The 27997-nt window shown below is 36.4% G+C and overlaps 1 protein-coding gene and 1 long non-coding RNA gene across 4 annotated transcripts in view; one reads left to right on the forward strand and one right to left on the reverse strand.

The window, feature by feature from the left end:
* Nucleotides 1-27997, forward strand: part of MALRD1 (MAM and LDL receptor class A domain containing 1) — a 522662-nt gene that overhangs the window by 424823 nt on the left and 69842 nt on the right. For all 3 annotated transcript variants that reach the window (XM_061126168.1, XM_061126170.1, XM_061126169.1), the window contains 2 exons: nt 787-912; nt 10197-10263. In XM_061126168.1, the coding sequence (XP_060982151.1) occupies nt 787-912; nt 10197-10263 (193 nt within the window). The remainder of the gene's footprint in view (nt 1-786; nt 913-10196; nt 10264-27997) is intronic.
* LOC133044646 (uncharacterized) lies at nt 779-27986 on the reverse strand. The gene is made up of 4 exons (XR_009690012.1): nt 27628-27986; nt 26374-26558; nt 4329-4392; nt 779-960 (listed from the first exon to the last, which is right to left on the reverse strand). It is a non-coding gene; the product is annotated as an uncharacterized LOC133044646 (long non-coding RNA).

The following is a 27997-nucleotide window of genomic DNA, read 5'->3' on the forward strand; positions in this document are numbered from 1 at the left end:
TCCTGATGGGCATCCATAAAGGCAGTTTTCTGAAATAGCCAAAGTCTTATGCACAAGACTTATGCTTGCCCCTTGAAACCAAGCCAGCAGGAGACTCTGGAAGTAGTGAAATACCTATGTCATGCATTGACAGTGCTATCAAGGCATGTAGTCATGGTACCTTGGGCTGCAGTGACCTTCACCATCACCCGGATCTAACAGGTACCCAGTGACTACCCATGGCTTATGACCCAGGTGGAAATGGATGAACATTCAAACAAGTTACAGTCTCTGCTAATTCAATAGCACATAATATAGAGATGTTAGGGGAGCAACAGAAGTACAAACAGAGATCTGCCTTGATATTAAAGTTGACTAGTCTAAAATCAGTTCAGACCATCAAACATACACAAAGCATTTTATACATACATACATGAATAATACTACATGATGCACAGCTGGACGATGATTCTATGACAGGTTTTTGAGGAAATTTTAGTAAATTGAAGTTTTCTTCATTAAGAGCTCTATAGTTTAAAAATAAGGCTAGAACAAGGAACTCTGAGCAGTATTAAGTGGCAGCCTGAAGGCAAGGGGAATGTGAGGGAGAATGGATACAGGTGTATGTGTGGCTGAGTCCCTGTGTTGTTCACCTGTTACTATCACAATCGACTATACTCCAATACAGAATAGATTTTTAAATATTTTAAAAATAATAAGGCTAGAGAAATGAAGGATAAAATGAATTGGCTTTTATTATAGAAGAAATCCATTTTTTTAAGTGATTATTATTGCTCTTTCCTTCAGCCAACGAGAGCTGTTTTCATGGAGCTTTGACATGCTCTTCTTCTAACAGCTGTATCCCAGTGCACAAGCGCTGTGATGGTTTTGCAGACTGCATGGATTTCCAACCTGATGAATCCAGCTGCTCAGGTAACTATCCATTAAAATATTCTTTGTGATATAAGTCAGTAACTTCACCTGTGCACAATAAAAATATTAAAACTTGAAATTCTAAATAATAGCAAACATAGAATAATTACATTTCTGTTATTGGCTTAGTGGCAGGAAGAATGTTAAGGTTATTTTGCTACATTTATAAAAATGTACAGTATATAATACAATGAACTCATGCATACTCCATTTAAAAATGTTCACAAAATAAAAATCAAACAATTTTAATTTAATATAACTTAGCATAATTAGCATTTAATAATCTCCTCTATGCAAATTGCTGGTTTCTATAATAACCCTACATAATCTAATCTTATATAACCCCTACATAGTCTAATATGTTATTAATATTTTTTAATTGTGCATTTTTCTCACCTCTTCCTAGTCATGCTTAAAAGTCAGTTTATGAAACTTTAGACTTGCTTTTAAACATTTTTCTTTCTTCTGACCCCAGAATATTTATAAGAACTGATAATGTGTTTTTGTGATTATACTTTTATCAAAACTGCCTTAATAGCCTCTAATTTGTTGTGGCACATTGTTAACATCTCTCCTGAGTAATTGAATTTTCATTTCATGCCAGGATATGTAAAATAAAAGATAGAGACAATGTAAATGTCACAACTAAAAGATAATATGGACTGGTGATAAAAGATATATTCAATCACATTTTATAAATAAACTGGGGATATTTCATATCAAAACTAGGACAGAATATATTCTTTGTATCTTTCAAGATAAAAAAACATTATGAGATAAGCAACAAAGGCAAGATATTTAAAATCAAATCATAATGCAAAAATATTTTTTATACTGCTAAAAATGAGTTCTTGCACAGCACTGAATTTTATGAGCACAAAGGGAAATCAAGAAGTGGGCAAATCTGATCCCATAAAATATGCAAAGATGAATGCTCTTTGACTTTATATCTCTACTAGGCATGCTTATACCTCAGATCAGATATACAAAAGGAAGTGTTCTTACCCTCTGAAGAGAGATCTTACTCTGAAGAGAATAAGAATGGTAATAATGAAATAAGTCCATTCTTTGAACTTATGAAGATACAGCCCTTATGTCCAGTACTCATATTTATCTATATAAAACTGAGATTGTTTTCAAGATAGTCCTATATGAGAACAAGTATACTGTAACATGTTATAGTTCACTGTCTACTTTGACATTTTCTATCTTTTAAAATACGGTCAGGAAAACAGAAGACCTGTCATTCATACTGTATGATGGACAATCTGTAGATAATATTATAGTACACATTTTTGTCATCTGTCATTTCAATCACTCGCCAGTTCACTTATTTCATTTACAAAGTATAGTCATATTGCCACAGCTGTTGGGTTAGAATGAAATAAAGAACTAGTGAAACAGTTTTCATAAAAAGATCCATATTATATTATGTATTCTCTTATTTATATTTTTATGCCTTTTAGTTTGTCAATCAAATATGATAATGTTTCTGTTTTTAAGAATGCCTTTATACCTCATCCATGCTAAAATGTGTCCGTGCATATTATACCTTCCTCTTTTAAAACATCATATTCTCTTAAGGTCAGCATTTCACAGACATTTATGAGCCCAATCTTACAGCATCCAATAATTCTCCCAGTGGTCACACAACAGATGGTGAGCAGCTGGTCTCCCCTCACCTCAAGGTTTAAGTCATTAACCAAAACATCAAGCTCAGGCACTGCATGAGTGTTGCAGGTTAAGTATATTTCAATGAGTCCTATTTGTTCCCAAGAAGGGAACTAAGAAGGAATATTTTCAAGTTTTGGTTGCTTAGGCAACAGAAAATTATTAAACAGAATATGTCTGAGTTAATTTACATTGAAAGTCTTTTTCCAGTCATTCGCAGTAGTATAGTTAATAAAGATTATGTTAAAGTGATACTGTAATTATGATAATCATTATTTGAAGGCGAATTAGGGAAAGGCACACAAAATATACAGTTATCAGATGAGATAGTATTAATTTAATATTTTAACAACAATAATAATAATATAGCTTAGTAAAGTTTCAGAGGTTCTGAAAACCAAACCAAAACATAACATAAAGACTTCTCATACAAGTACTTGTGAAGCTATTTCAAGTTTCTGAAATGCAGTTAATCCCCACTGCTGTCCCTGAGCTGGGATTTCAAGATAAAGAAAAGTCTCTACCCACTAGGAATTTAGTTTGCTGCACAATTTTCTGGTGAACTCTTATAATCCATAGAGCTTCTGAAACTACATACCGTGTACTGTGTATATGTATTTTAATCCATGGCAGTGCCTAAATACCACATAATATCAAGAAACACAAGGGGCGGTAGAAATTCTGAACTGAATAGCAAATTATTTGATGTCTTTAGACTAACAGGATTTAGAACTAGAGGACCAAAATTTAGTTAAACATCTGGTGTTCCCTTGCTGGTAACTTAAGCAAATTATACTATTAACCAGTTTCTTCCTCTGTAAAAAAAAAAAAAAAAAAAGATAAGTATGGGATATAGGGTTATACCACTTAATGCTGTGAGGATTAAATGAAGTAAAATCAGTAAAATTCTTGAGACTCTTGCTGTTTGTCTCTGATAGAGCAGGTCTTTTGTAAACAGTAGTGATGATGGTGATCATGATGATAGAAGGGGGAAAATAAAAGAAGAGAATTTGGAGAGAGCAGTGGTAATAGAAATTAAGTTCCATGGTAAATTCAAAGAACCCCCAAATAGGGCTTCCCTTGTGGTCCAGGGGCCAAGACTCCATGCTCCCAAAGCAGAGGATTCAGGTTTGATTCCTGGTTGGGGAACTAGATCTCACATGCCCCAGTTAAGGATCCGGCATGCCACAACGAAATTTGAAGATCCTGCATGTGGCGACTAAGACCCAGCAGAGCCAAATAAATAAATAAATTGTATCATTAAAAAAAGAACACCAAATATGAGGAAATGGATGAGACCAATCATTTAATACTTTATTCATACCATTCACTGCTATAAAAATGTTCAGTTCAGTCGTTCAGTTGTGTCCTACTCTTTGTGATCCCATGGACTGTAGCATACCAGGCTTCTCTGATCATCACTAACTCATGGAGTTTTCTTGAACTCACATCCATTGAGTCAGTGAAGCCATCCAACCATCTCATCCTCTGTCGTCCCCTTCTCCTCCTGCCCTCAATCTTTCCCAGCATCGGGGTCCTTTCCAAAGAGTCAGTTCTTCACATCAGGTGGCCAAAGTATTGGAACTTCAGCATCAGTCCTTTCAATTTATCCTCCCAGAAGTCCTATAAAAGAAGGTCGTCTTCATTTTAAACATGAAGAACTGTATACCTAAAATACCTAACCCAACAACAATACATAAATCATTAACTAAATCATGTATCACAGAGGGAAAAACAGGACTCACGTGATTGTCAGTCTTCCCTATAATCCACCATAGAATAGCCATCACTATTCCAGTTTCCATGCAACTGAGAAGGAAAAAATATATATAAATAAAATGTAAATATAAAAATATATGATTATATTATATATAAATATTATATAAAGTGAAAAGTGAAAGTGAAGTCAGTTGTGTCTGACTCTTTGCGACCCCATGTGCTATACAGTCCATGGAATTCTCCAGGCCAGAATACTGGAGTGGGTAGCCATTCCCTTCTCCAAGGAATCTTCCCAACCCAGGGATCGAACCCAGGTCTCTCACATGGCAGGTGGATTCTCTACCAGCTGAGCCACCAGGGAAGCCCAAATATTATATAAAGATATATAAGCATATTTTATAAATATATATGTGTAAAAATATTTTATATAAATATATATTTGTGTGTGTGCCTAACTGCAGATTATTTAGATTTAAGCTTAGAAGTTACTTTTGTTTTTGTACTCATCACTTATCCAACTTATATGTGTTTTTTGCTTATCCAAAGTCATACACGAGAGTGAGATTGAATGTGAATCCTTTCCAGAATGGTATTTCCACATGGTTAACAGTGAGTTATCTAGGCTTCCAGACACATAGTCATGATAAACAACTCAAGAGGGTACAAGGCAGGGAGATACTTGTGGTGCTAATTCTAACATCCAGCTTATGGATTTCTAGCTCCCAACCATTCATTTATCTACTGAGTATTTTTTGTATCTTCATTACTATCTGGTGTCGGTGTCTTTCCCCATTTCACTCTCTGCTCTCTGCTGTAAATTGTTTTGAGTAAATTAAAGATGAAAGTGCTTGTACTGTTTCTGCCCGTTATCTTTATAAACAACTTGGTTTTGAGGCAAAAACTTAGAAACCTACTTCTCGCAGAGATAACCTACAAATCTTTGTTCACCCAGACACCGGGATTCACTCTTTATTGCAGCCAATGCCTGTGTTCTTTCTGCTGTGCTCCATTCTCTTGTGCAAGAAAATGCATACTTAGATTCCCACAAAGTCATTCTGATGTAAAGCAAGCATCAAAGCAAATTTTAATCACTCCAGAAAAAAAATCTGCACTTGTGTTTTATATGTTGACACTGTGGAGTATCAGACTTCTATTTCTTTCTTATTAAAACACAGCTCTTACTTGAGGGAGATTAAATATACAGACGGAGGTTCATGACATTGTACAGGAGACAGGTATCAAGACCATCCCCATAGAAAAGAAATGCAAAAAGGCAAAATGGTTGTCTGAGGAGGCCTTACAAATAGCTGTGACAAGAAGAGACACGAAAAGCAAAGGAGAAAAGGAAAGATATTCCCATTTGAATTCAGAGTTCCAAAGAATAGCCAGGAGAGATAAGAAAGACTTCCTCAGTGATCAGTGCAAAGAAACAGAGGAAAACAATAGAATGGGAAAGACTAGAGATCTCTTCAAGGATATTAGAGATACCAAGGGAACATTTCAGGCACAGATGGATTCGATAAAGGACAGAAATGGTATGGACCTAACAGAAGCAGAAAATATTAAGAAGAGGTGGCAAGAATACACAGAAGAACTGTACAAAAAAGATCTTTACAACCCAGATAATCACAATGGTGTGACCACTCACCTAGAGCCAGACATCCTGCAATGTGAAGTCAAGTGGGCCTTAGAAAGCATCACTATGAACAAAGCTAGTGGATGTGATGGAATTCCAGTTGAGCTATTTCAAATCCTGAAAGACAATGCTGTGAAAGTGCTGCACTCAATATACCAGCAAATTTGGAAAACTCAGCAGTGGCCACAGGACTGGAAAAGGTCAGTTTTCACTCCAATCCCTAAGAAAGGCAATCCCAAAGAATGCTCAAACTACCTCACAATTGCCCTCATCTCACATGCTAGTAAAGTAATGCTCAAAATTATCCAGGCCAGGCTTCAGCAATACATGAACCGTGAACTTCCAGATGTTCAAGCTGGTTTCAAAAAAGGCAGAGGAACCAGAGATCAAATTGCCAACATCCGCTGGATCATCGAAAAAGCAAAAGAGTTCCAGAAAAACATCTATTTCTGCTTTATTGACTACGCAGAAGCCTTTGACTGTGTGGATCACAATAAACTGTGGAAATTCTGAAAGAGCTGGGAATACCAGACCACCTGACCTGCCTCTTGAGAAACCTGTATGCAGGTCAGGAAGCAACAGTTAGAACTGGACATGGAACAACAGACTGGTTCCAAATAGTAAAAGGAGTACGTCAAGGCTGTATATTGTCACCCTGCTTATTTAACTTATATGCAGAGTACATCATGAGAAACGCTGGGCTGGAAGAAGCACAAGCTGGAATCAAGATTGCCGGGAGAAATAGCAATAACCTCAGATATGCAGATGACACCACCCTTATGGCAGAAAGTGAAGAGGAACTAAAAAGCCTCTTGATGAAAGTGAAAGAGGAGAGTGAAAAAGTTGGCTTAAAGCTTAACATTCAGAAAACTAAGATCATGGCATCTGGTCCTATCACTTCATGGGAAATAGATGGGGAGACAGTGGAAACTGTCAGACTTTATTTTGGGGGCTCCAAAATCACTGCAGATGGTGACTGTAGCCATGAAATTAAAAGACGCTTGCTCCTTGGAAGAAAAGTTATGACCAACCCAGACAGCATATTGAAAAGCAGAGACATTACTTTGCCAACAAGGGTCTGTCTGGTCAAGGCTATGGTTTTTCCAGTGGTCATGTATGAATGTGAGAGTTGGACTGTGAAGAAAGCTGAGCACCGAAAAATTGATGCTTTTGAAGTGTGGTGTTGGAGAAGACTCTTGAGAGTCCCTTGGACTGCAAGGAGATCCAACCAGTCCATCCTAAAGGAGATCAGTCCTGGGTGTTCACTGGAAGGACTGATGCTGAAGCTGAAACTCCAGTACTTTGGCCACCTCATGCGAAGAGTTGACTCATTGGAAAAGACCCTGATGCTGGGAGGGACTGGGGGCAGGAGGAGAAGGGGACGACAGAGGATGAGATGGCTGGATGGCATCACTGACTCAATGGGCATGAGTTTGAGTAAACTCTGGGAGTTGGTGATGGACAGGGAGGCCTGGCGTGCTGCGATTCATGGGGTCGCAAAGAGTCGGACACGACTGAGCAACTGAACTGAAGACAAAAAATATCAATAATAATGGTTAATCTAACAAGGTATATATCTATTTATATCAAATTAGGGTATTTTTAGTCAGGCCAGCTAATTTCTTATTTATGAAGGAAATTTCACATCTGCTCTGTTCAGTCCAGTCTGCCTTCAATGCCTGAGGGGGGCAGCTCTTTATGCTCATCTCCAGCCCTGCACTTTCCTCTTGAAGTTCCATAGGAGAATTTGGCAAAGGCAGGACAGGAAATATACCCAAGAAAAGCAAAACACTGGAAAGTTTTGAAAGGAAATGTATACGAATCGTGGTATATTTCAAGTTTGTTTCCAGAATGCAACCTTTCTTCTTCCCTGTTTTCCTCTTTTCTAATGCCTCTACCAGCCTCTTCTGAACTTTCAGTGACGGACCTGACAATCTGGCTCTTTAGACTCACGGTTTCCTTCAGTGGATAATACCTACCTAATCGCTCTATTTCTCCTCTTTACTTTTCTGCTCTGCCTCATGAACATCATCCTTCCTCTGCCCAAGTAAATGGTTTCTCTATCTATGTTAATATTTCACCTTTCTTCAGACCTACAAATCTGCCCAATGAATACTTCCATTTGGATGTTCCTTAGGCACCTAAACACAGCATCATTGTTCCCTTTAAAATCTTCCTTCCCCATAAATTCCACAACTCAAGGAATCAAGTCATCTATTAATAAGTAACCCAGTCAGAAATTTGAATATCATCCTTGACTTTCCCAAAATGTTTCAGTCCCAGTTTTTAAATATCTCATAAATTCCCACAACTCTGAATATTCCCATTCCGTCCCTTTCATTCAGGCGTTCCTGGATTGTGTTGTACACCCAGATTTTTTGCCTTGGCCCTTCTGTTGACTGTAAACTCTGTAGCCAGAATTATCTTTCTAAAGCATAAGCCATATCACTTCTCTTCTTAAGATCCTAGTCTCCTAGGATAAAGTTTAAACTCACTGAACCCAGATGATCTGGTCCCTGTGTGTCTATGACTTTCTCTCATATTTTGTATTATCAACAACCCAGTCTGGTGGAACGTCCCTCAATTTCTCAAATACACTACAGTCTCTTCTCAGACCTCTGTGTCTTTATGTTTACGTTAACACACACACACACACACACACACACACACACACACACACACCTATCCAAATAAAAGCTCTTCTGGAGCTTTTCCTTATTGGTCAAATTTGACTTAGGTTCTCTCCTTGGTGTCCCCATTACCCTTGTTACATTCATTACAAAGTAGACTACTTTTAATGCCATATTTTAATTCCCTAGTCACTTTTTACATCCTCTATGAAGCTGGAAGGTCAATGAGAGCAGAGGCTGTGCCTATATCATTTTTAGATCAACATTTCTGAAGCACATATTGTGAGCCTGATGTTCTATTAACATTCTCAACAGCCCCATGAGATAGGTACTATTATTAACCCTGTTTAACAGAGAGAAACCTGAGGCACAGAGAGATTAACTACCTCACTCAGAATCACACAGCTCATAGACTGAGCTGAAATTTCAACTCAGGTGGTCTGGCTCCAGTACCCTCAGCCTTAACAGCTATGAAGCTTCCTGTATTATTTATCATTCCATATCCAGTGCCTAGCCAAGTGTCAGACATAGAATAGGGGCTCAAAATAGATGTGTTGATTACACATGAAAAGCAGTATAGGCTTCTCAACTACTAGAGTTATGATAGCCTAATCAGAGAAGAATTGTCTCCTACAAGAGAGGAGGTGTGAAGAAGCCAAAAAGAGTAAGGAGGGGGTTAAGTGAGTGGGGAAATTGGCAAGTTTCAATGGATCAGGATCATGTAGTGACAATACAAGGAGACAGTGTAAAGCAAAGAGCTGAAATCACCGACCACTTCTTTTTTTATTGAAGTATAATTGCTTTACACTGTTGTGTTAGTTTCTGGTGGACAACAATGTGAATCAGCTATTATGCATACATACATCCCCTCCCTCCTGAGCCTCCCACCCCCAGGCCCCATCCCATCCCTCCCGATTGTCACAGAGCACTCGGAGCTAAAGTTCCCTGTGCTAATCAGCAGGCTCCCGCTAGCTCCCTGTCTTACACATGTGGTAGTGTATTTGGGAGAGCAACACTCACCACTTCTACAGGCATGACTGCGTGAAACTATTTAGCTTCTTTTTAACTTATAAACAAACCATCTTTGAAAATAAATGTTCATGCTAACCTAGAACTCAGGAATGATGCCAGCAGCAAAGTAAGCAGGTTCAGGGCGGTGAGGATCCATTTGAGCTGTGTTGACGTCTGTCACAGACATGGAGGGTAGGACAAGAGTCTGCGTACGAGTGACATTTTATCAAAATGACAGTCACCCATGCGAAGCGTTTATCTGCCATGATATAGTGACTGGTGTGTGGAAGTGCAGAAATGTTTCAGTAAAGAAAACATTTCAGTATAATCACAAAAACGTCATACAGACCTTCTAAATAAGTAGATTGTACCTAATCTATGGGGAAAGAAAGTCTTAGGACCAAGCGCTGGGCCTGTATAAGGAATGAACACGTCCAGAGCAGTGGGGAGCATTGAACAAACAGGAAAATAGCCTAAACAAATTCTTGTGCTTTTAGCAAGTAGGAAGCAATTTATTCTCCATGATTAGGTTTAATATTTTGATTAATAGTAATATGTCTTCCTTCTTCCTGGTAATATTTATAATTAACTGTGGGTTTTGGGTTGCTTCTTTTCAGAGTGTCCAAGAGGCTACTGCAGAAATGGTGGGACTTGTGTGGTGGAGAAAAATGGTCCAGTGTGTCGGTAAGAATAATTGCCTTTTTAAATTTTTTTAAACATTTATTATAGTCATCTTGTTTTTCTTGAGGCTGATCTAACAGAACATAAGGAACATGTGGTTATTAAGGTAAAAACTGTGAATAATGGCAGTATTAACATTTATCTGTTTGAGTGTGAGAAAGGAATATATGATATTTAGAAAAATATCAATGACTTCACATGATTTTATATCTCTCGACATTCATTTTATATTGTATGGGATATATAGTTTTAATAATATTCACTATTTCTTGTTTTTAATGTTTATATCAGGTTATAAAAAGATTTCATATAGGTGTCATCCTATTTCAGATAAACTTAGTGTCTGTATTTTCTATCTCCCTTTTTATTTCATGTTCTATAGTTTTCTTTTCTAACAAGACAAGAATAAAATTAATTCATAAGTATAACCTTTTTCTGGTTTATTCAATGGATGTTTATGAGTAGATAAAGTTAAGGTACAGATAAGGAATATATTTGCATAGTTAAAGCAAAAATAATCAGAAACAGTTCTTATGATTTCTTCTGGGAATTATTTATATTACCTATCAAAGATGGCTTGATTTTTTTTCTCTCACCCTTTAGGGAATATCGTGTAAAACAGTTTTATAAATTCTAAAGGAAATGATGCATATTCCATTATATTTGTGTTTATGATTTTTTAATCTAACAGACCAGTGTATATATTACTTTGCTTATTAGAGAAATGGTTTTAGGTTGACACTGAAGTCATAACAAAGCACACAGAAGTATTAATATCTGAAAAAAACTCATTAATAGTTGTTTAAATGCTTATATCCTTCTGAGTCAACATTAATATTTGAGGAAAATTTGTTTATCACTTTAAAAGAAAGCAAACTTGTCTACTAAGGAGAACAACAAAAATTTTTATGATGAAACACTACACTATTTTAACATTGTTGAAACAGAAATATTAATGTGTTTCTCAAAGTTTTTGGCTCTCAAATTCACTACATAATTTAACTCACAACATCTTAGCAAAATTATACTTTTCCCTGTATCAGTTTCCATGGAAATTAGCTTTCTACAAACTATAACTTCATGGAAATACAGGATACATATTACTAATTTCTAAAAATCTTGTGGAAGAAATTGAGAATGATGACATAAATATTTATTGAACATCAGCTGAGTGGGTAACGTTGTTTAGTGTCAACTGTTTACAATAAGGAGGTTTCAGTTTTTCTCTTTTCTAACCCTGATGGTTAGACAAAAACTTCCAAATGTAGTTAGTCTCAGCCGAGCAAGCAAAGAGTTTTGCGTTCTTGGCAACATCCTCGTGTACTTAAATAAACTTTAAAAATTGAAATCCAGATGGTGATGTTTGAAACTTGTTTCTCTCAAGTGAGGAAACTCTGATGTGGGGGGAGAAGATATGACAAGAGGATTGAGAGAGCTAGACTAAAGGAAGGAAATTAATGCAGCAAAATGTATTGAGTTGGCCAAAACTTTGTTCGGATTTTTCACAAGATCTTATGGAAAAAACCCGCATGAAGTTTTTGGCCAATGCAATATAAAGGAATTCACTGACTGGAAAGCCAATGAAGTATTTTATTATGTTACTTTTCATAATAAATAATACTTTTCAAATAGCTAACTGTAATTACCATCAGTATAAACAACTGGTCTGAGGGCTATCAGCTCCATAGGGGTGAAAAATATGACTTTTTAACATTTTTTTCATAGTATAATATGGTAGCCTTTTCATTCAAATTTTTATTTCTTTAAATGGTGAACTGCAGAAGTGACACGTGTATTGTAGTAAAGTTTTTTAAAAGCATAAAATAGTGTATGAGGCAAAAAGTAGAAATCCCAACACCTAAATCCTCCTCTTAAGTAGTACGGTTTATACCCACATGGCTTTCTTTTCACACACACACACAAGCACACATTTATTTCTTACAGAAATGTAAATTATACTTTACAATACACTTTGTATTGTGTATGTGTGTTTTCTTTAATCTCTTCATGAAATGTCATGCTGTTCTTTCACATCAGTCAACATAGCTATAGATCTACCACTTACTGGTTGTGTATTATTGGGTGAATCCATTAATTTGACTGTTTCAGCTTCTTCTTTGTTAAAATGGAGAAAATAAGTGCACTCATAGAGCCTCTTAGAGCCGTTATGAGATTTAAAGGGGTTAATATACGTAAGACATTCTGCACAAAGCCTGACACATAAGACATTATAGGAATGCTACTTATTATTATTACTATGCCACTATTTTATACTGTGTAGTATATAGTGTTCAATATATGGGCTTGTCTTCATTTAATTAACCCCATGAATCCTATTACTGGTTGTTTGGTTCTTAAATATTTTGTTTCACAGTTATCTTGCAATACCCATCCTTTGACTTATTCTTGTACAGTTCCTTATGTTAAGCATAATGTGTCTTTCTGTAAAGCCAAATAACAATGTAAATTATTTCTAGTGGCCCTTAGTGTCAGATTCATTTCCAGTTAAATTTAGCATCCAGTTCATTTGTCACATGCAGGTACTCATTTTTTGATATAAGGTTAAATGAAGACAGCTTTAGAATACGGTTTTAGAGTAACTCTAGGGCACTGTGGAAAGGTGTTGGCTTTATGTCAAGCCCTATTTTCTCATCCCCAGGAGTGGGAATTCATTGTCATTCTCACCCAAAGAAATAAGGACAGAAGTCCAAAGCTCATCTCTCATTCAGGCCGCTGTGGATACAAGAATTTCATGGTTTCCTAAGGAAACCTGTCAGAAAAGCCTTTGGACTTCCCCTTGGAATCTGTGAGAAAGGACCTTGGGGTTTAATCTACAATCCCAGAGGACAGAGACTTTATAAGGTCATTCGTATTGCTAGGAGCTTGTAATTATTCACAAGAGTAGGAGCTACAAGATGAACCATGGTTTCCCATTACTTGAGAAACACTAATAGCTTGGCATGTTCAATGACTTAAAAGCAAACCATGAGCCAAAAGATGTAAATTATTCTTCACCTGAGGAGGCTTGATTATTATATTATTTCAATATACCAACATGTTTATTAGAAAAAGAGTAAGCTATGTAATATAAATTCCAAGTTAATACGGAGGGCAGGAAAGAAGTTACAAGAAAGAAAAGAAAATCAAGTTGGCCAGGCTAAGAGAGAGAAATAGGAAACAGCATTAAATTTAAAGTACTTATACAATTACATACATATATAGAAGTTTACTATATACATATTTATTTCATATATATTTTTATTGTATAAACATTATATATTTTTATTTCACATATATTTAATTTTAAACAAAAATATATTTAGAAGAAGAACTGAAAAAAGGCTAGAAACAAAGATTTGACAAATGAATAAAAAATACACAGTGGTACCTTTAATATCAAAACCCCACAAAATTATATATAAGCACATTTTTAAAAGGTTATATTGCTAAATTAAAATGATACACTCTAAAAGTTACAACAGACAAAAATCCCTATGTAGCAAATGACCTAGTAACAAAATACAGAAAGCAGCAGTTTCTAGATACCCAAAAGAAAAAAAAAAAAAATAGAAGGATGACAAAAGAAAATAAACATCTTTTTGGAAATTTTGAATACCATTTCTAGGAAGCCCTTAGGTTAGAAAGGCATTTTAACCTGGAATTTTAAAAGACAATAAAAATGATAATTTCTCTTTTCTCATCTCCTCTGCGTGGCAGTATGTGAGAGTGAATTACTGATTTTCTTTATCTGGTTTCTGAAATATCACTCGCCATCACTCTCACTTTGCTTTACTGGTGCCTTCTCCTTGTAATGTTGGAGTGCTCCAATACTCAGTGCTTGAAATTCTTCTCTTTTCTGCCGACTTTCACTTACCATATGATCTCATCTAAGCTTGGGTTAATTTATTGACTTTGAATAGTATATTAGCAGTTCAAACCTATTCTACCAAATTCCACATTCTTAAATTCAGCTGCCAAGAAGACATCAGACTTCATCTGGACATCTAACAGGCATCACAAATATAACATGTCCAAAAAGATCTTTTGCCTCGACAGGTCATCTTCTCTTTCTCCACGCTTCGCACACACTGTTACCTCTGCCTCAAGTTTTCTTTTCCTGCCTTATTTTCCCAAAGGATGCTTTTTAATACTTAAGATCCAATATAAATGGCATTTTCCTTGGAGATCATTTCCCATACCAACCAAGTAAAATGACTCATTGCTCCTTCTATGCTCCCCTATTGCCTCTATGTTATTTTACAAGTCTTTGTTTTACTTCATTACCTATTTAAAACCTATCTATCCTATTAAGAAACACATTTCCAATGCAATTTTATTTTTTATGACCATCAAAATTTGTTTTTCCCAATTTTTATTAGTTTTATATATAAGGATAAAATCTTAGTTATGATCACAGACAATTTAAAAAATAAATTACGTATTTGTTGCAGAAAAGTTTCAAAACATAACAAAGCTTTGTGATATAAAAAAGTTTGCAATATGAATGACAAAAATCAGTTGGAAAGGAAAATCAAAATATTAGTTCAATGAGAGGAAAAGGAGCTATTAAAAATTCTAACCACTAAAGGCAAACTTCTTCATGTATTTTTTGTTGGAAGATAATGTGTATCCGGGGCTTCCCTTGTAGCTAAGTTGGTAAGGAAATGGTCTGCAATGCAGGCCACCTGGGTTCAATTCCTATGTCAAGAAAATCCCCTGGAGAAGGAAATGGCAACCCACTCCAATATTCTTGCCTAGAGAATCCCCATGGACAGAAGAGCTTGGCAGGCTACAGTCCATGGGGTCACCAAGAGTCAGATACAACTTAGAGACTAAACCACCACCAATGTGTATCCAATCACCATGATATATATATTTCAATGACAACATTTGAAAAAGTGGTATAAGAGTTTTATTTTTACTAGCCTGGAGAGTGTATAATTTGCAATTGCTTAAAGTTAAGATTAAAAAAATAATAACTTTGACTTAAAGGAAATTCAGAATTTTCAAAAATTCTTTTAGAGAGTGTGGGCAAAAATTTTGAAGACCAAAATAGAAAATAAAGGTGATGTTTTTTGTACCCTTTCATGAGTTAATTCAGTCACTCAGTCGTGTCTGACTCTTTGTGATCCCATGGACTGGCACATCCCAAGCCTCCCTGTCCATCGCCAACTCCCGGAGTTTACTTAAACTCATGTCTATTGAGTCGGTGATGCCATCCAACCATCTCATCCTCTGTGGTCCCCTTCTCCTCCTGGCTTCAATCTTTCCCAGCATCAGGGTCTTTTCCAAAGAGTCAGTTCTTCGAATCAACTAGCCAAAGTATTGGAATTTCAGCTTCAGCATCAGTCCTTCCAATGAGCACCCAGGACTGATCTCCTTTAGGATGGACTGGTTGGATCTCCTTGCAGTCCAAGAGACTCTCAAGAGTCTCCTCCAACACCACAGTTCAAAAGCATTAATTCTTCAGCGCTCAGCTTTCTTTATAGTCCAACTCTCACATCCATACATGACTACTGGAAAAACCATAGCCTTGACTAGATGGACCTTTGTTGGCAAAGTAATGTCTCTGCTTTTTAATATGCTGTCTAGGTTGGTCATAACTCTTCTTCCAAGGAGCAAGTGTCTTAATTTCATGACTGCAGCTACCATCTGAAGGGATTTTGGAGCCCCCAAAAATAGTCTCTCATGTTTCCACTGTTTCCCCATCTATTTGCCATGAAGTGATGGGACCAGATGCCATGATCTTAGTTTTCTGAATGTTCAGTTATAAGCCAGATTTTTCACTCCCCACTTGCACTTTCATCAAGAGGCTCTTTAGTTGTTCTTCGCTTTCTGCCATAAGGGTGGTGTCATTTACATATCTGAGGTTACTGATATTTCTCCTGGCAATCTTGATTCTAGCTTGTGCTTCATCCAGCCCAGCATTTCTCAAGAAGTACTCTGCATATGAATTAAATAAGCAGGGTAGCGATATACAGCCTTGACGTACTCCTTTCCCTATTTGGGACCAGTCTGTTGTTCCATGTCCAGTTCTAACTGTTGCTTCTTGACCTGCATACAGATTTCTCAGGGGGCAGGTCAGGTGGTCTGGTGTTCCCATCTCTTTAAGAATTTTCCAGAGTTTGTTGTATGTCTTTTCATGACTAGTACCAAATTCATACCTGACATTGTAAGAGCTATTTGTGTGATATACTGAATGAAAGATGAACAAATGGATATACATGCAGAGTTCTGGAGTTTCAAGGAAAAAATATCAATACTTTTTAATATGTTCTTAAGTTACCGAGGTGAGCATATAAAGTGAAGTTGCTCAGTCGTATCTGACCCTTTGTGACCCGATGGACTGCAGCCTGCCAGGCCCCTCCATCCATGGGATTTTCTAGGCAAGAATACTGGAATGGGTTGCCATTTCCTTCTCCAGGGGATCTTCCCAACCCAGTGATCAAACCCAGGTCTCCTGCACTGCAGGCAGATTCTTTACCATCTGAACCACCAGGGACGCCCAGGTGAGCATATGGTCTCACCAAAACTCAGACCGTCAACCACAAAGGAACTATTGAATGTTTTCTAAGTAGACTGTAAGAAGAATATTGAGTGAGCCTATGATATGCTCATTATGCTAAAAAGTAATGACTCTCCAGTTTATAGGACAGAATGGATATAAAAAAAAATAAATATCACCCATTAAAGAAACTCTACTTTGCTATAATGACAGAAGAGGGTGCTCTTAAACTAGGAATCTTATGAAAGTGAAAGTGAAGTCACTCAGTCGTGTCCGACTCTTTGCGACCCGGTGGACTATAGCCTACCAGGCTCCTCCATCCATGGGATTCTCCAGGCAAGGATACTGGAGTGGGTTGCCATTTCCTTCTCCAGGGATCTTCCCGATCCAGGGATTGAACCCGGGTCTCCTGCATTGCAGGCAGACCCTTTACTGTCTGAGCCACCATACCTGAAATCTACAACCCTGGGCTTTAAATGAAGAGTAAATGCAATTTTCATACCTACAAAGCCACTGTTTAAAAGTTCACCTTATGAACACTATTCTTCTTCCTACAAAAAAGAGAAAGAAGAGGAGGAGGAGGAAGGAGAAGGATGGAGGGAAAGAAGAAAAAACAAGTAATATGAAACAAAAGACAGAGTACTTGACGATCTCAACCAGGCTCGTCTGTCCATGGAATTTTCCAGACAAGAGTACTGGAGTGGGTTGCCATCTCCTTCTCCTAAATATTGTCAGAAAAAAATAAAACATTTAGAGATAAGGGAAAAAAAAAATCTTAATTGAGAAAGTCAAAACCAAAGTACCAATGGACAACACAACAGTAAGAATCAAAATTACTGATTGAACTCAGGAAAGAAAGTAAAAAAGAAAAACTAAATTATAATTCTCTCAAGGGAGGATATATTCAAATTAAATTTGTTAAGGAATTTTGAACAAAAGTGAGAAAATAACCAAGGGAATGAAAGTGAGATGAAGTAAAAAGAACCAAAGAGAAAGTAATTGAAGTGGAAGGCAAAAATCATGCATGTACAGTTGACCCTTGAACAACATGGATTTGAAGTACATACAACTTATATGCAGATTACAAATTCACTTATATACAGATTTTTAAAAAACATATGTACTACAGTATGCCATATTTCATGACTGGTTGGATCTGGGGATGTGGAACTTCAGATACAGCAGGTCAATTGTAAATTTATACACAAATTTTCAACTGTGCAGGGGTTGGAGTCCCTATACCTCAAGTTGTTCAAAGATCAACTGTAGTTTGAGTCCCTAAGGAAGGAAATCAAAACAATAGAACAGAATTAATATTTAAAACTATCATCCAAGAAACTCAAAAATGAAAGAAGACCTGAATTTACATAATGAAAGGATGAACAACTGTTAAGATGACAGTTTGTCAGCAACCTGGGAAATTTGACACAAACCCAGCATTTCCAAGATATATCCTAGTAAAAACCAGAGGCTCTAAACCAAAGAAAAATATTCTCATTATCTGTAGGGAAAAAGACCAAATAATAAGGAAAAGGGATTAGTCAAGCATTAGACTTCTGAAATCAGAGAGACAAACAAACCTATTAGGATTTTCTCCAGAATTTAAAAAAAAAGTCTTTGACAAAATTTAATATCCATTCCTGATTTTTTTAAAAAAGCCTTAAGGAACATATGAATTGGTATCCAACTGATGCTTTCTTAATGTGATAAGAAATTCTTATTTTAAATTTTGAATCAATTCTTTATTTATAAATTCAGTATCTTAATTGAGAATCACACAAGGCGTTTCCATTAAAATGTTAGGAACAAGGAAATTTGACCCCTATCTTCACTGACATTTAATATTGTATGGGAGATAGTAATCAATTTAGTTGGACCAAAAACAAAAGAAAAAAAAAACAGCCTAAGAACTAGGAAAGAACTTAAATTATTATGACAGTATACCTGGAAAACCTTAGAAAATTAATCATAAATAAAATTTAAAAATTGAAAACAATTCCATAAGTAAGTTTGGAGGATATAAAATTAGCATTCAAAAATCAGTAGTCAGTATACACAAAACTCTGGGAAAATGGAAAAGGAAACCCTATTCATAACAAAAACAAAAAGATAAAATATTTATGAATAAATTTAATAAAGTAAAAAGCAAATCCATATGATAAAATCAATCCCACAGTCTTGAACAGATAGAAAGACATTTTCCTTCTCTGGGTAGTTGACTCAACCTCTTAAAGCACCTTGGTCCCTAGGTCAGTCTATGAATTTTACACAACCCTACAAAAATATCCACAAATTGGGGTAAATAATTTGATAATAAAGTTCATACGGGAAAATAAATATAGAATTAGCTAGTTAACTGTTGAAAAAGCTACTAGAAGCTGAGTAGACTGACTAGTACAAAGATAGTAAAGTCCTTACTATTAAAGCAGGATAGTACAGGAAATTAAGTAGACTTTATAGACATTTTAGACTAACAGAATAAAAAGTCTAGAAATACATTTAACTGCATATGAAAACTTAGTAAATATTAATGACAGCATCTCAGTCTCAGAACAGGATGGACTTTCAAGCAGTGATGGGGCAACTTCTATTTGGAAAACAGATAAAAATTAGAACTATACCTCACAGCATACACAAATAAAAATAAACTTCAGGTAGATCAGAGTTCAAAGTGAAACCATGCATATACTAGGGTGATTTTTAAAACCAGTTACATACATGGTGAATTTCTCAATAATTTGGATATAAGAAAAAAGCAGGTCCAAATATGATAAAATATAATACTGATAAAGTTGACTACATAAAAATGTGGTTAGAAGGAATATTTTGCATGTTATAAAAAAGCACCATATGCAACACTGAAAGACACCTGTCAGTCTGAGAGAAAATGTTTGTATCACATATCTCAGGAAAATGAAAATATGCCTAATACTTAAGTATTTTAAAATATGGCCAAAGCCTAAACATCAGATTAAAAACAGACCATGATTAGTTTAAAAATGTGCAAAATTACGCTTAACTATATGAAGAAACCTCAACTTCATTCATGATAAAGATAAAACCATACTAAGATGCTCTTCTCTGCCTCTCTGATGAGCAATATATTCTGTTGGTAAGAAAGTGAAGAAACAAGCACTTTGCTAGGGGAAATGCAAATCGGTATAATTTTTAGAGAAGTGAATTTGGCAGGATATAGCAAAACTACATATGCATTTACTTCTTGAACCTAAGAGTTCCACTCTTAGAATTTATACTCTTGGTACAATTCCAGCACTATGAGAATGCATGTCCACAAAGTTATTCACTGTAAGCATTTTTTATAATTTCAAAATATTGGAAACAACCTAAATGCTGACATATAGGAGAGTGGCGGAATAAACGATGGTATCTTCCCACGACGGACTGCAGTTGGGACGTAAACAGTTAAGGGGTGTCCCTTCTACCAGATGTGGGACAAGTGTCGCCTGGGGCAGGCTAAAGGAAAATGAGACTATACAGTCATAGTTGCTAGAATTATCATACGGCTTTTCTTTCATTTGACGCAAATGTCAAAAATCAGATGTCTTACTGTCACACGTCAGGTACCTCTTAAGTGTCTGACGTGACTGTGGCCTTCACAGAAACCTATAGGGTAGATGATATTGTGTCTGATTTGGCAGGTAAGAAAATGAGACCATGAAATTGAGTAGTTTTCCTAAAGACAAAGGGCAAGAAAGTGGTGGCGTTAAGACTTAAACCTTAGTCTTCTGGCCAGTGTCTGTACTCCTAAGTTATCAACCATTGTGATATGTTGCCTCTTTGGGTATTTGACTAGGTGACTCCTTTTTTTAAATTTTATTTTAATTAGTTAATTAATTTATTTGACTGCACCGGGTCTCAGTTGCGGCATGTGGGCTCTTCAGCTGCTGTATGTGGGATCTAGTTGCCTGACCAGGGATCAAACCTGGGCCCCCAACATTGGGAGCACAGAGTCTTAGCCACTGGACCACCAGGAAAGTCCTGGTGACTCATGATTCTATAATTGCCAGATTGATTGAGTATAGCTTTGACTCAAATGCCTGAAGAAATTATAAAACTAAGTTTTATTTGCATTTGGATGTTTTCTTTAACACACTATGCACTTCTATTCTTATGAGTGTTCATGTTATTTCTTTCTGCCCATTTTTCACTTTCTCACCTTGACTACCTGAAAAACTCCAGATTAGTTTTTTATGTCCCAACTTGTAGAAACTCCTCTCTATTTCCATGAACCCACATGCATATGAGCCATAGCCTGTAGGAAGTGTACAAAAGAGGGCAGGAATCTGACCCTAAAACCAGGTCAACCTGGGCTTGGGTATGAACTCCATCCACCATTGACTAACTCCATGACTTTGAATTAATTACCTCATTTTTTTCTAAAGAGGAGGGGAAATTAACATTCACTAAGAAACCAACATTCTCTGCCATGATGGAGCTTTGAATTGAAAAGAGCTTCTGTATTGCTAAATATATATAATTCATAATTGTTTTATTTACTTAAGAACACTTTTAAAATGTATCTAAGTGGAAAGCACTAGTAATCTGTTTGCCAGTTTCTTATTTAACATCATTGAAATCATCTCCATAGCAACCAACAACAATTCTTTAAGATCAGGACCTCTGTTTTTTTTTTTCAAACAGAGTACTGAAGTGCTAAGGACTAACAAATATATTTATAATAACATTTGAATGCTTTGTAAATGAAAATTATTTCAAAATTTCAAGAAGTCAATTTAAAAAGAGAGCATTCAGATGTTCTGTGTAGCAAGCTTAAGGCCATGCAGTTGCTTTTCTTTTCATATCTACTAATAACACATGAAGAGACCACTTGATGGGAAAATATAAATCACCACAATTGGCCCAAACAGAAATATTAAAGTTGATTAGATTAAATGACATAGTAGAAATTTCATGTCAAAGGTGTAGTCCCTCTCCTCCAAAAACTTAAATGTGTATGTCTAATTTAAAAACTGAAAGTATTTTCCCTTAAAGCCAGGAATAAGGAAAAAAAAAGGGGGGATCTGAGATTATTCTATTTGCTCAAGAGGTTGGAGTGAAGGAACAAGCAAAAAAAAGTCAAAATTAAACATATTAAAAAAGAAGAAACACAAATATTACTGCAGATACTCACAGTCCTGGAAAGTCAAGCAAATTAACTATGACACTATTAGAATGATAAAAAGGGCTCAACAAGGTAGATAGATACAAGATAAAAATGCAAGACTAATTAAATTTCCTTTTCACTAGTAAGAACAATAATTAAACGAGATAATTAGAAAAAGAGCTCCATCCTGATAGTGTTATTACAGTATATACATGCGTACACTTAAATGATGAAGACCCACATAAAGAAAACTGCAGGCACAAATGAAGGATACTTAAAGACCTAATCAAATGGATAAGAAAAGAAAGCAAACTTACTTTCTGGAATTAGCAATATTCAATAATATAATAATGACAATTAACAAAGGACATTTTTTTAGTGTTTTAGATTTTGTTTGTTTTTGAAGTAGACCAGTGGATCTTAATGTTCACTAGAAAAAGAAATATAATATTTAAAGACAAAATTAAGGATTGCTATTTGTTGTACTTTATATTAAAAGTTGCTATAAGGTCTTGGTAATAAATATTGTGGAGAAGGGACAGAAACCGACAAATAGACTATTGGAACAGAATGAAGTGTCTACTAATAGGTTGATATAGCTATGTGGAATTAATATAAAACCATTGGCATTTCATGTTGATGAGGGTAGATGGGTTGGACTATGTGATAATTGATTTTAGGACTACTGGTTAGCTATTTATTTTAAAATATTAATTGTTATTGACACACCCAGAAATTAATCTGGGTATAATGAACTAATCTCAGATTTGTTAAAGGTATAAATAGGAAAAACTTATCATTAAAGAAAATATACAATGAGAGAATATTTTAAAATCTTGAAGAATGGAAGTCATTTATAAGCTTACTAGCAACCATAACAGGCTTCCCTAGTGGCTCAGACAGTAAAGTGTCTGCCTGTAATGCGAGAGACCCAGGTTCGATCCCTGGGTCGGGAAGATCCCCTAGAGAAGGAAATGGTAACCCACTCCAGAAAAGATGAACAGGTTTGGAAAATTTGACCACATGGATGGTTCCTAAACAAAAATGAAACTGCAGTAATGGTGAAAGACACAACAGCAGGCCACAAGAAAGATATACAGTAAATACCATAGATGGAGATTAACTATAATATATGTAGTATCCCCTCAGAGCAATACATATAATGCAATAAATGATAGACAAAGATTATTCACTGAAGAAGGAATAAATGTTCAACACATACCAGAAAAAACTCAACACTCATTAATAAAAAAGTACAAAGTTAAACCTTTTAAACTTTGGTTTATCCTATCAAGGTGACAAAAGAATATTTAGTAATATCTACCATTTTAGTAGATAGTACTAGATAGATAGTAGGTAGTACTACTCAATAGTACTACTATCTACTAATATCTACTAGAAGGTAGAAATATTTACCCTCTTTTATACAGATTATGGGAATATAACTTGTATATTTAGGAAATTATACATACAACATTTAGGAAAAGAAACTTGTAGGAAAGACAAAGTGACAATATCCATTCAAGATTTTTAATATCCATACTCTTAAACTCAGTCATCTCAACCCTAGGACTCTAGCCCACTATCATATTAACAAAAAAATATAGATAAATGTGTTGATTTGGGTATTTTGCCACTAGTATTTTGAAAATGATTTTTAAATGAAATATAAATCCTGACAGAAAAGTATCTTTGTTGTTAGGTAAAAATGCGCAGATTCCAAAATAATATGTGTATTAAAATCCTATGTGAGGGAGGGCGGGCAGAAAGTATGTGAAAATGCAAGACAAATGCTTATGGCAATATGAGCATCGACGCATTCAGGGTTGTCCGTGACCTCTCTAGAAGGAGACTGGCTCTGGAGAAAAGGACAATCTCACATTTTAGTTTCTGCGTTTTTATCTTAACAAGAACTGCTCTTGTAGTTCAGAAATGCATTTTTTCCAAAAAGATCTTTAAAATGGTTGCAGTGTTTAAAAAAGAATAACACCTCTTACAGTAAAAGGCAGAGCCGACTGTCTGCTTTTAGCAGCAGCTCCGTGATGAGATGTGCCTGTCTCTGGGTTTTCCTCCCCCGTTGTCAGAAAGCATTACACACTTTCTGCCTCGTGTGGAGTCAGACAGCCCAGGCAGGCCAGGAATGCGACTGACGATGAAACAAATAACCTCTCTCACCAAGCCTCCCTCCCGACCTCCCTCCCACAGCTCCATTCTCCTCTGATCACATATGCCCAGAGAATCATGAAAATCAAAAGCCCAGTAATACCTCATCCTCCCTCTCTGACACTTTCCCAGAAAGCAAGCCTTGTGAAGTGTTGGGCCACTTAATTGTCCGGTTGTTTTTAGACTCCCCTTGCCAGCCTGTAAACTTTCACAGCTGACTCACTTTGACAGTCTGATGCAACTGCCTTCTGAATGACCTGTGGTGTGGACTCATCCCGAAAGGGTGCCCTCCAAAGAAGCACATGGCCCAGATTTTGTTCACTGGTTGTTGCTGACAGAGATTTGTGATCCAGATATTTTCCAAAGTCTCTGGTCTGACCTGACTGTTAAGTAGATATTTCTCTTCTCCTAGAAGAAAAGTGGTGGGTTATTTCTGGGGCAGGATCTACTGTGCCAAAGGACTGGCCTTAAAAGAGAGAGAACAAGAGATAACTGTCTATATTGTGAAGATCAGGGTCTTGAAAAAGCTCAGTGCCTCACCAGTCCTAAAATAGCTGCATCAGAAAATGTTTCCTCTTCATTGACACAGTTTTTACTTTCTCACTTTTCCTGGCCTATGCACACCGGTGCTTTGACGAGGTAGTCATTGATTGGAAGTGACATCCGTTCTCGCTTTGCCAAGCTTGATGTGTGTGTATGTGTCCAGCCCCATCTCCTGAATAGGGGAGAGAGTGCCCAGCAGAGGTGCTGAGACCTGAGCTTCGAAGAATGCTGGCAGAAAGTCATGCCTCTGATGGAATTTCATGATTTCCCAAACCAGGCTCCCTAGTGTCACTGGGACTGCAGGCCTTCCAGCTCTGCCCTGATCCTACACAGCTTTTCTTCCTGCTCAGCCAGCATGAGTTTAACTATGTTAAGAGCAGACTTCTTTGTGCTGTTGCTAGGTGGCTGATCTCTGCCTTACAGAAGCAGAATCTACCAAATGAGGTAGAACTTTTTGAACTTGTCCCTCTTCCTAGTGAAATGTTGACACATCTGAGTAGTTCAGTGCATTTTAATTTTGAACCCTCCGTGGGACTTTTCTTATCCTCTGAAAGTCCTGGTTTATTTGTGTGATTGCCTTAATCTGCTGTCCATCTGTAACTCTGAGATGTAGGGCATCCCTTTGTATTCTTCAGAAAAAGACTTTGTTTATTTTCCTTGTTTGCACCAGGAGGAAGAAGGAGGTAATGGAACTTGTTTATGTCTCTTGTTTAAGTTTAGGATTAAATGACCTCTATTCATGATCAGTGGCTAGATTTTATATAAGCTATAAATCTATAAGGTTGTATTATCCTTCTGTTTACTGTGTATTGAAACATAAGGAATTGTAAGTCAGACGTATGAAAACTAGAAAAGGCAACACACAATGTGGAAAAAATAACTTTAAGCAAAATATGATAGTGTTGACTTCTTGACTTTTCATTCCGTCTGTGTGCCATGACTGACCACACAAATATATTGCAGTAAATACCACAGGTGCAGCAAAAAAAAAAAGATAAAAGGAGAGAACAGGCATTTTGGTATTAAGAGAAAGGTATCCCTTTTGAATTTATTGCCTGAGGATTCAGAATGAAAACATATAAGATCATTTCGTAGCAAAATTTGTGTTTCAGTGCTGCCACTATCTGAAAATGTAGAAGACTAAAGTAGCATGCTTTGGAGTATATATGGGGAATTCTAAGTTTGGAAGAAGAATATTTTCTAATAATTACTTTTTTTCATTTTGTAGATAAAACTGAAAAGTACTGTTCTCTTGTTAGAGTGTCAGAATGAGAATGTGTTTAGTTTGAAGGCTTCAACATAGAAATAAGGCATTATATATATTATTCTTTTCCATTTGTTGGAACTAAAAAAGATATTATAAGAATTTTCTCTGTAACGATGTAAAGTATAATGTGTTGCCTTTTCCTATTGGTTATGGAGGGACACAAGTTATATACATAAAAAGATATATGTTGATAGAAGATTTGTAATATATTCTTTTTATGTTATTTTTTTTCACTAGGACAAATCACCCTAGGGAACAACTGTGTATCCATACTGGCAAGTAGTTTGCCTATATTTTTGTTTGTCTTTATGGTAATGTATCACAATATATAAAACGTAATCATTTATTGAAGGTCAAGTATATGAAATAGTGTGAGGTATAAGAAAATGAAGAATGGATTTAGAATTAGATCTGCCTGACTGTCCTTCATAATGGTATACTGGTGTTAGAAGCCTATCAGAAAAGACAAATCCAGATGGCTAAAATAACAAAACTTCCAAGAATACTTACTTTAATGAAGGCATTGGCAAGGTGTAAGGAATGACAAGGGATGGTGAGACTCCTGGAGGCTAGCAGCAGTAGAAAGACTACACGGAGGGGACATGGATACACAGTTCCCCGTGAGAACTGGAACGGTGGGGAGGCGACCTCATAGCAGGAGTGGGAGTTGAGGAAGCAGCTGCCTGTCAGAGAAACTGGAGGAAACAAACAGATAAAACATATCTGAATTCTCCATTCTCCCACCCTTCCAACTCCAGCTTCTGTCTCCCTCTGGCTGAACCCAATAGAAAGTCAACCAAGGACCACAGATAAGGATGTCATTGGCTCCTCACAGATAAGGGCACAGAAGGGAGTGATCTGTAGAGTGCTATGATTTCTAGAAACATTAAGAAAAATAGAATATTAGGAAAGCAATATTGAAAGAAAAAAGATGCTGAGAATATTTTTGATTGAGTAAAATTATGACTTCAAATGTACCACACAAAGTACTATACACATACGAAAAACAAAACAAAAAACCCCAAATCCACCACTTAATGTGTCATAGAAAAATTGCAGGATATTAGGAGAAAGAGACTATTTTTAAAGCATTTGGAAGAACAGATACACAGTACTTATAAAGTTGTAGCAATTAAACTGACCATGGACTTGTCTCAGGACACCACATGACAACAGAGGGAAAGTACTGAGGGAACATAATTGTCAAATTGAAATTCCATGCTCTGGTAAGCTCTTTAAAATAAAGCCTGAGTGAAATAAAGATGTGGTCAGAGGAATATTTATTATCCATAGGCTTTCTAATAAAAGAGGTTTTCTCTGGTGGTCCAGTGGTTAAGAATCTGCCTGCCAATACAAGGGACAAGGGTTCAATCCCTGGTCTGGCAAGATAGCACATGCCTTGAGGCAGCGAAGCCCATGCGCTACAACTACTGAAGCCTGTGCATCTGGAGCCTGCACTCCACAAGGGAAGCCGCTGCAATGAGAAGCCTACACTGCAGCTACAGAGTAACCCCCACTCTCTGCAACTAGAGAAAAGCCGATGCAAAACAATGAAAACCCTGTGCAATCAGAAATAAACAAATATTAAAAATAAATAAATAAATAATTCCTTGGTAAGTATTGAAACAAAGAGAAAACTTTATCCCAAAGGAAAAGTGTAGATGTGCAACACAATGGTGACTCAAGAAGTTGGTTAAACCCTTCTATAAAGTTATTAGCTATTACCTCTAAAAATAATAGAAGTAGAAAAACCATCCTACTTACTTTACTTTATGAGTGCGTGCATGCTCAGTTGCTATGTCTGATTCTTTGCTACCCAATGGGCTGTAGCCCACCAGGCTCCTCTGTCCATGGGATTTTTCCAGGCAAGAATTCTGGATTGAGTTGCTGTTTTCTCCTCCAAGGGCTCTTCCTGACCCAGGGATTGAACCTGAATCTCCTGTGTCTTCTGCATTGGCAAGTGGATTCTTTACCACTGAGCCACTTAGGATAATATTGGTATCAATAATGCATAAGGGCAAAGCAGAGAAAGTGTAGAGAAAGTTTACTTCTAAACACAAAAGTGCAAATCAAAAGTGAAACCAAATATATCAGTTGTTAGCAGATAAAGTAACTTATTCCCAATGAGGTTCAG

Source organism: Dama dama, chromosome 23 (genome assembly GCF_033118175.1).
Source record: "Dama dama isolate Ldn47 chromosome 23, ASM3311817v1, whole genome shotgun sequence".
Lineage (NCBI taxonomy): Eukaryota > Metazoa > Chordata > Mammalia > Artiodactyla > Cervidae > Dama > Dama dama.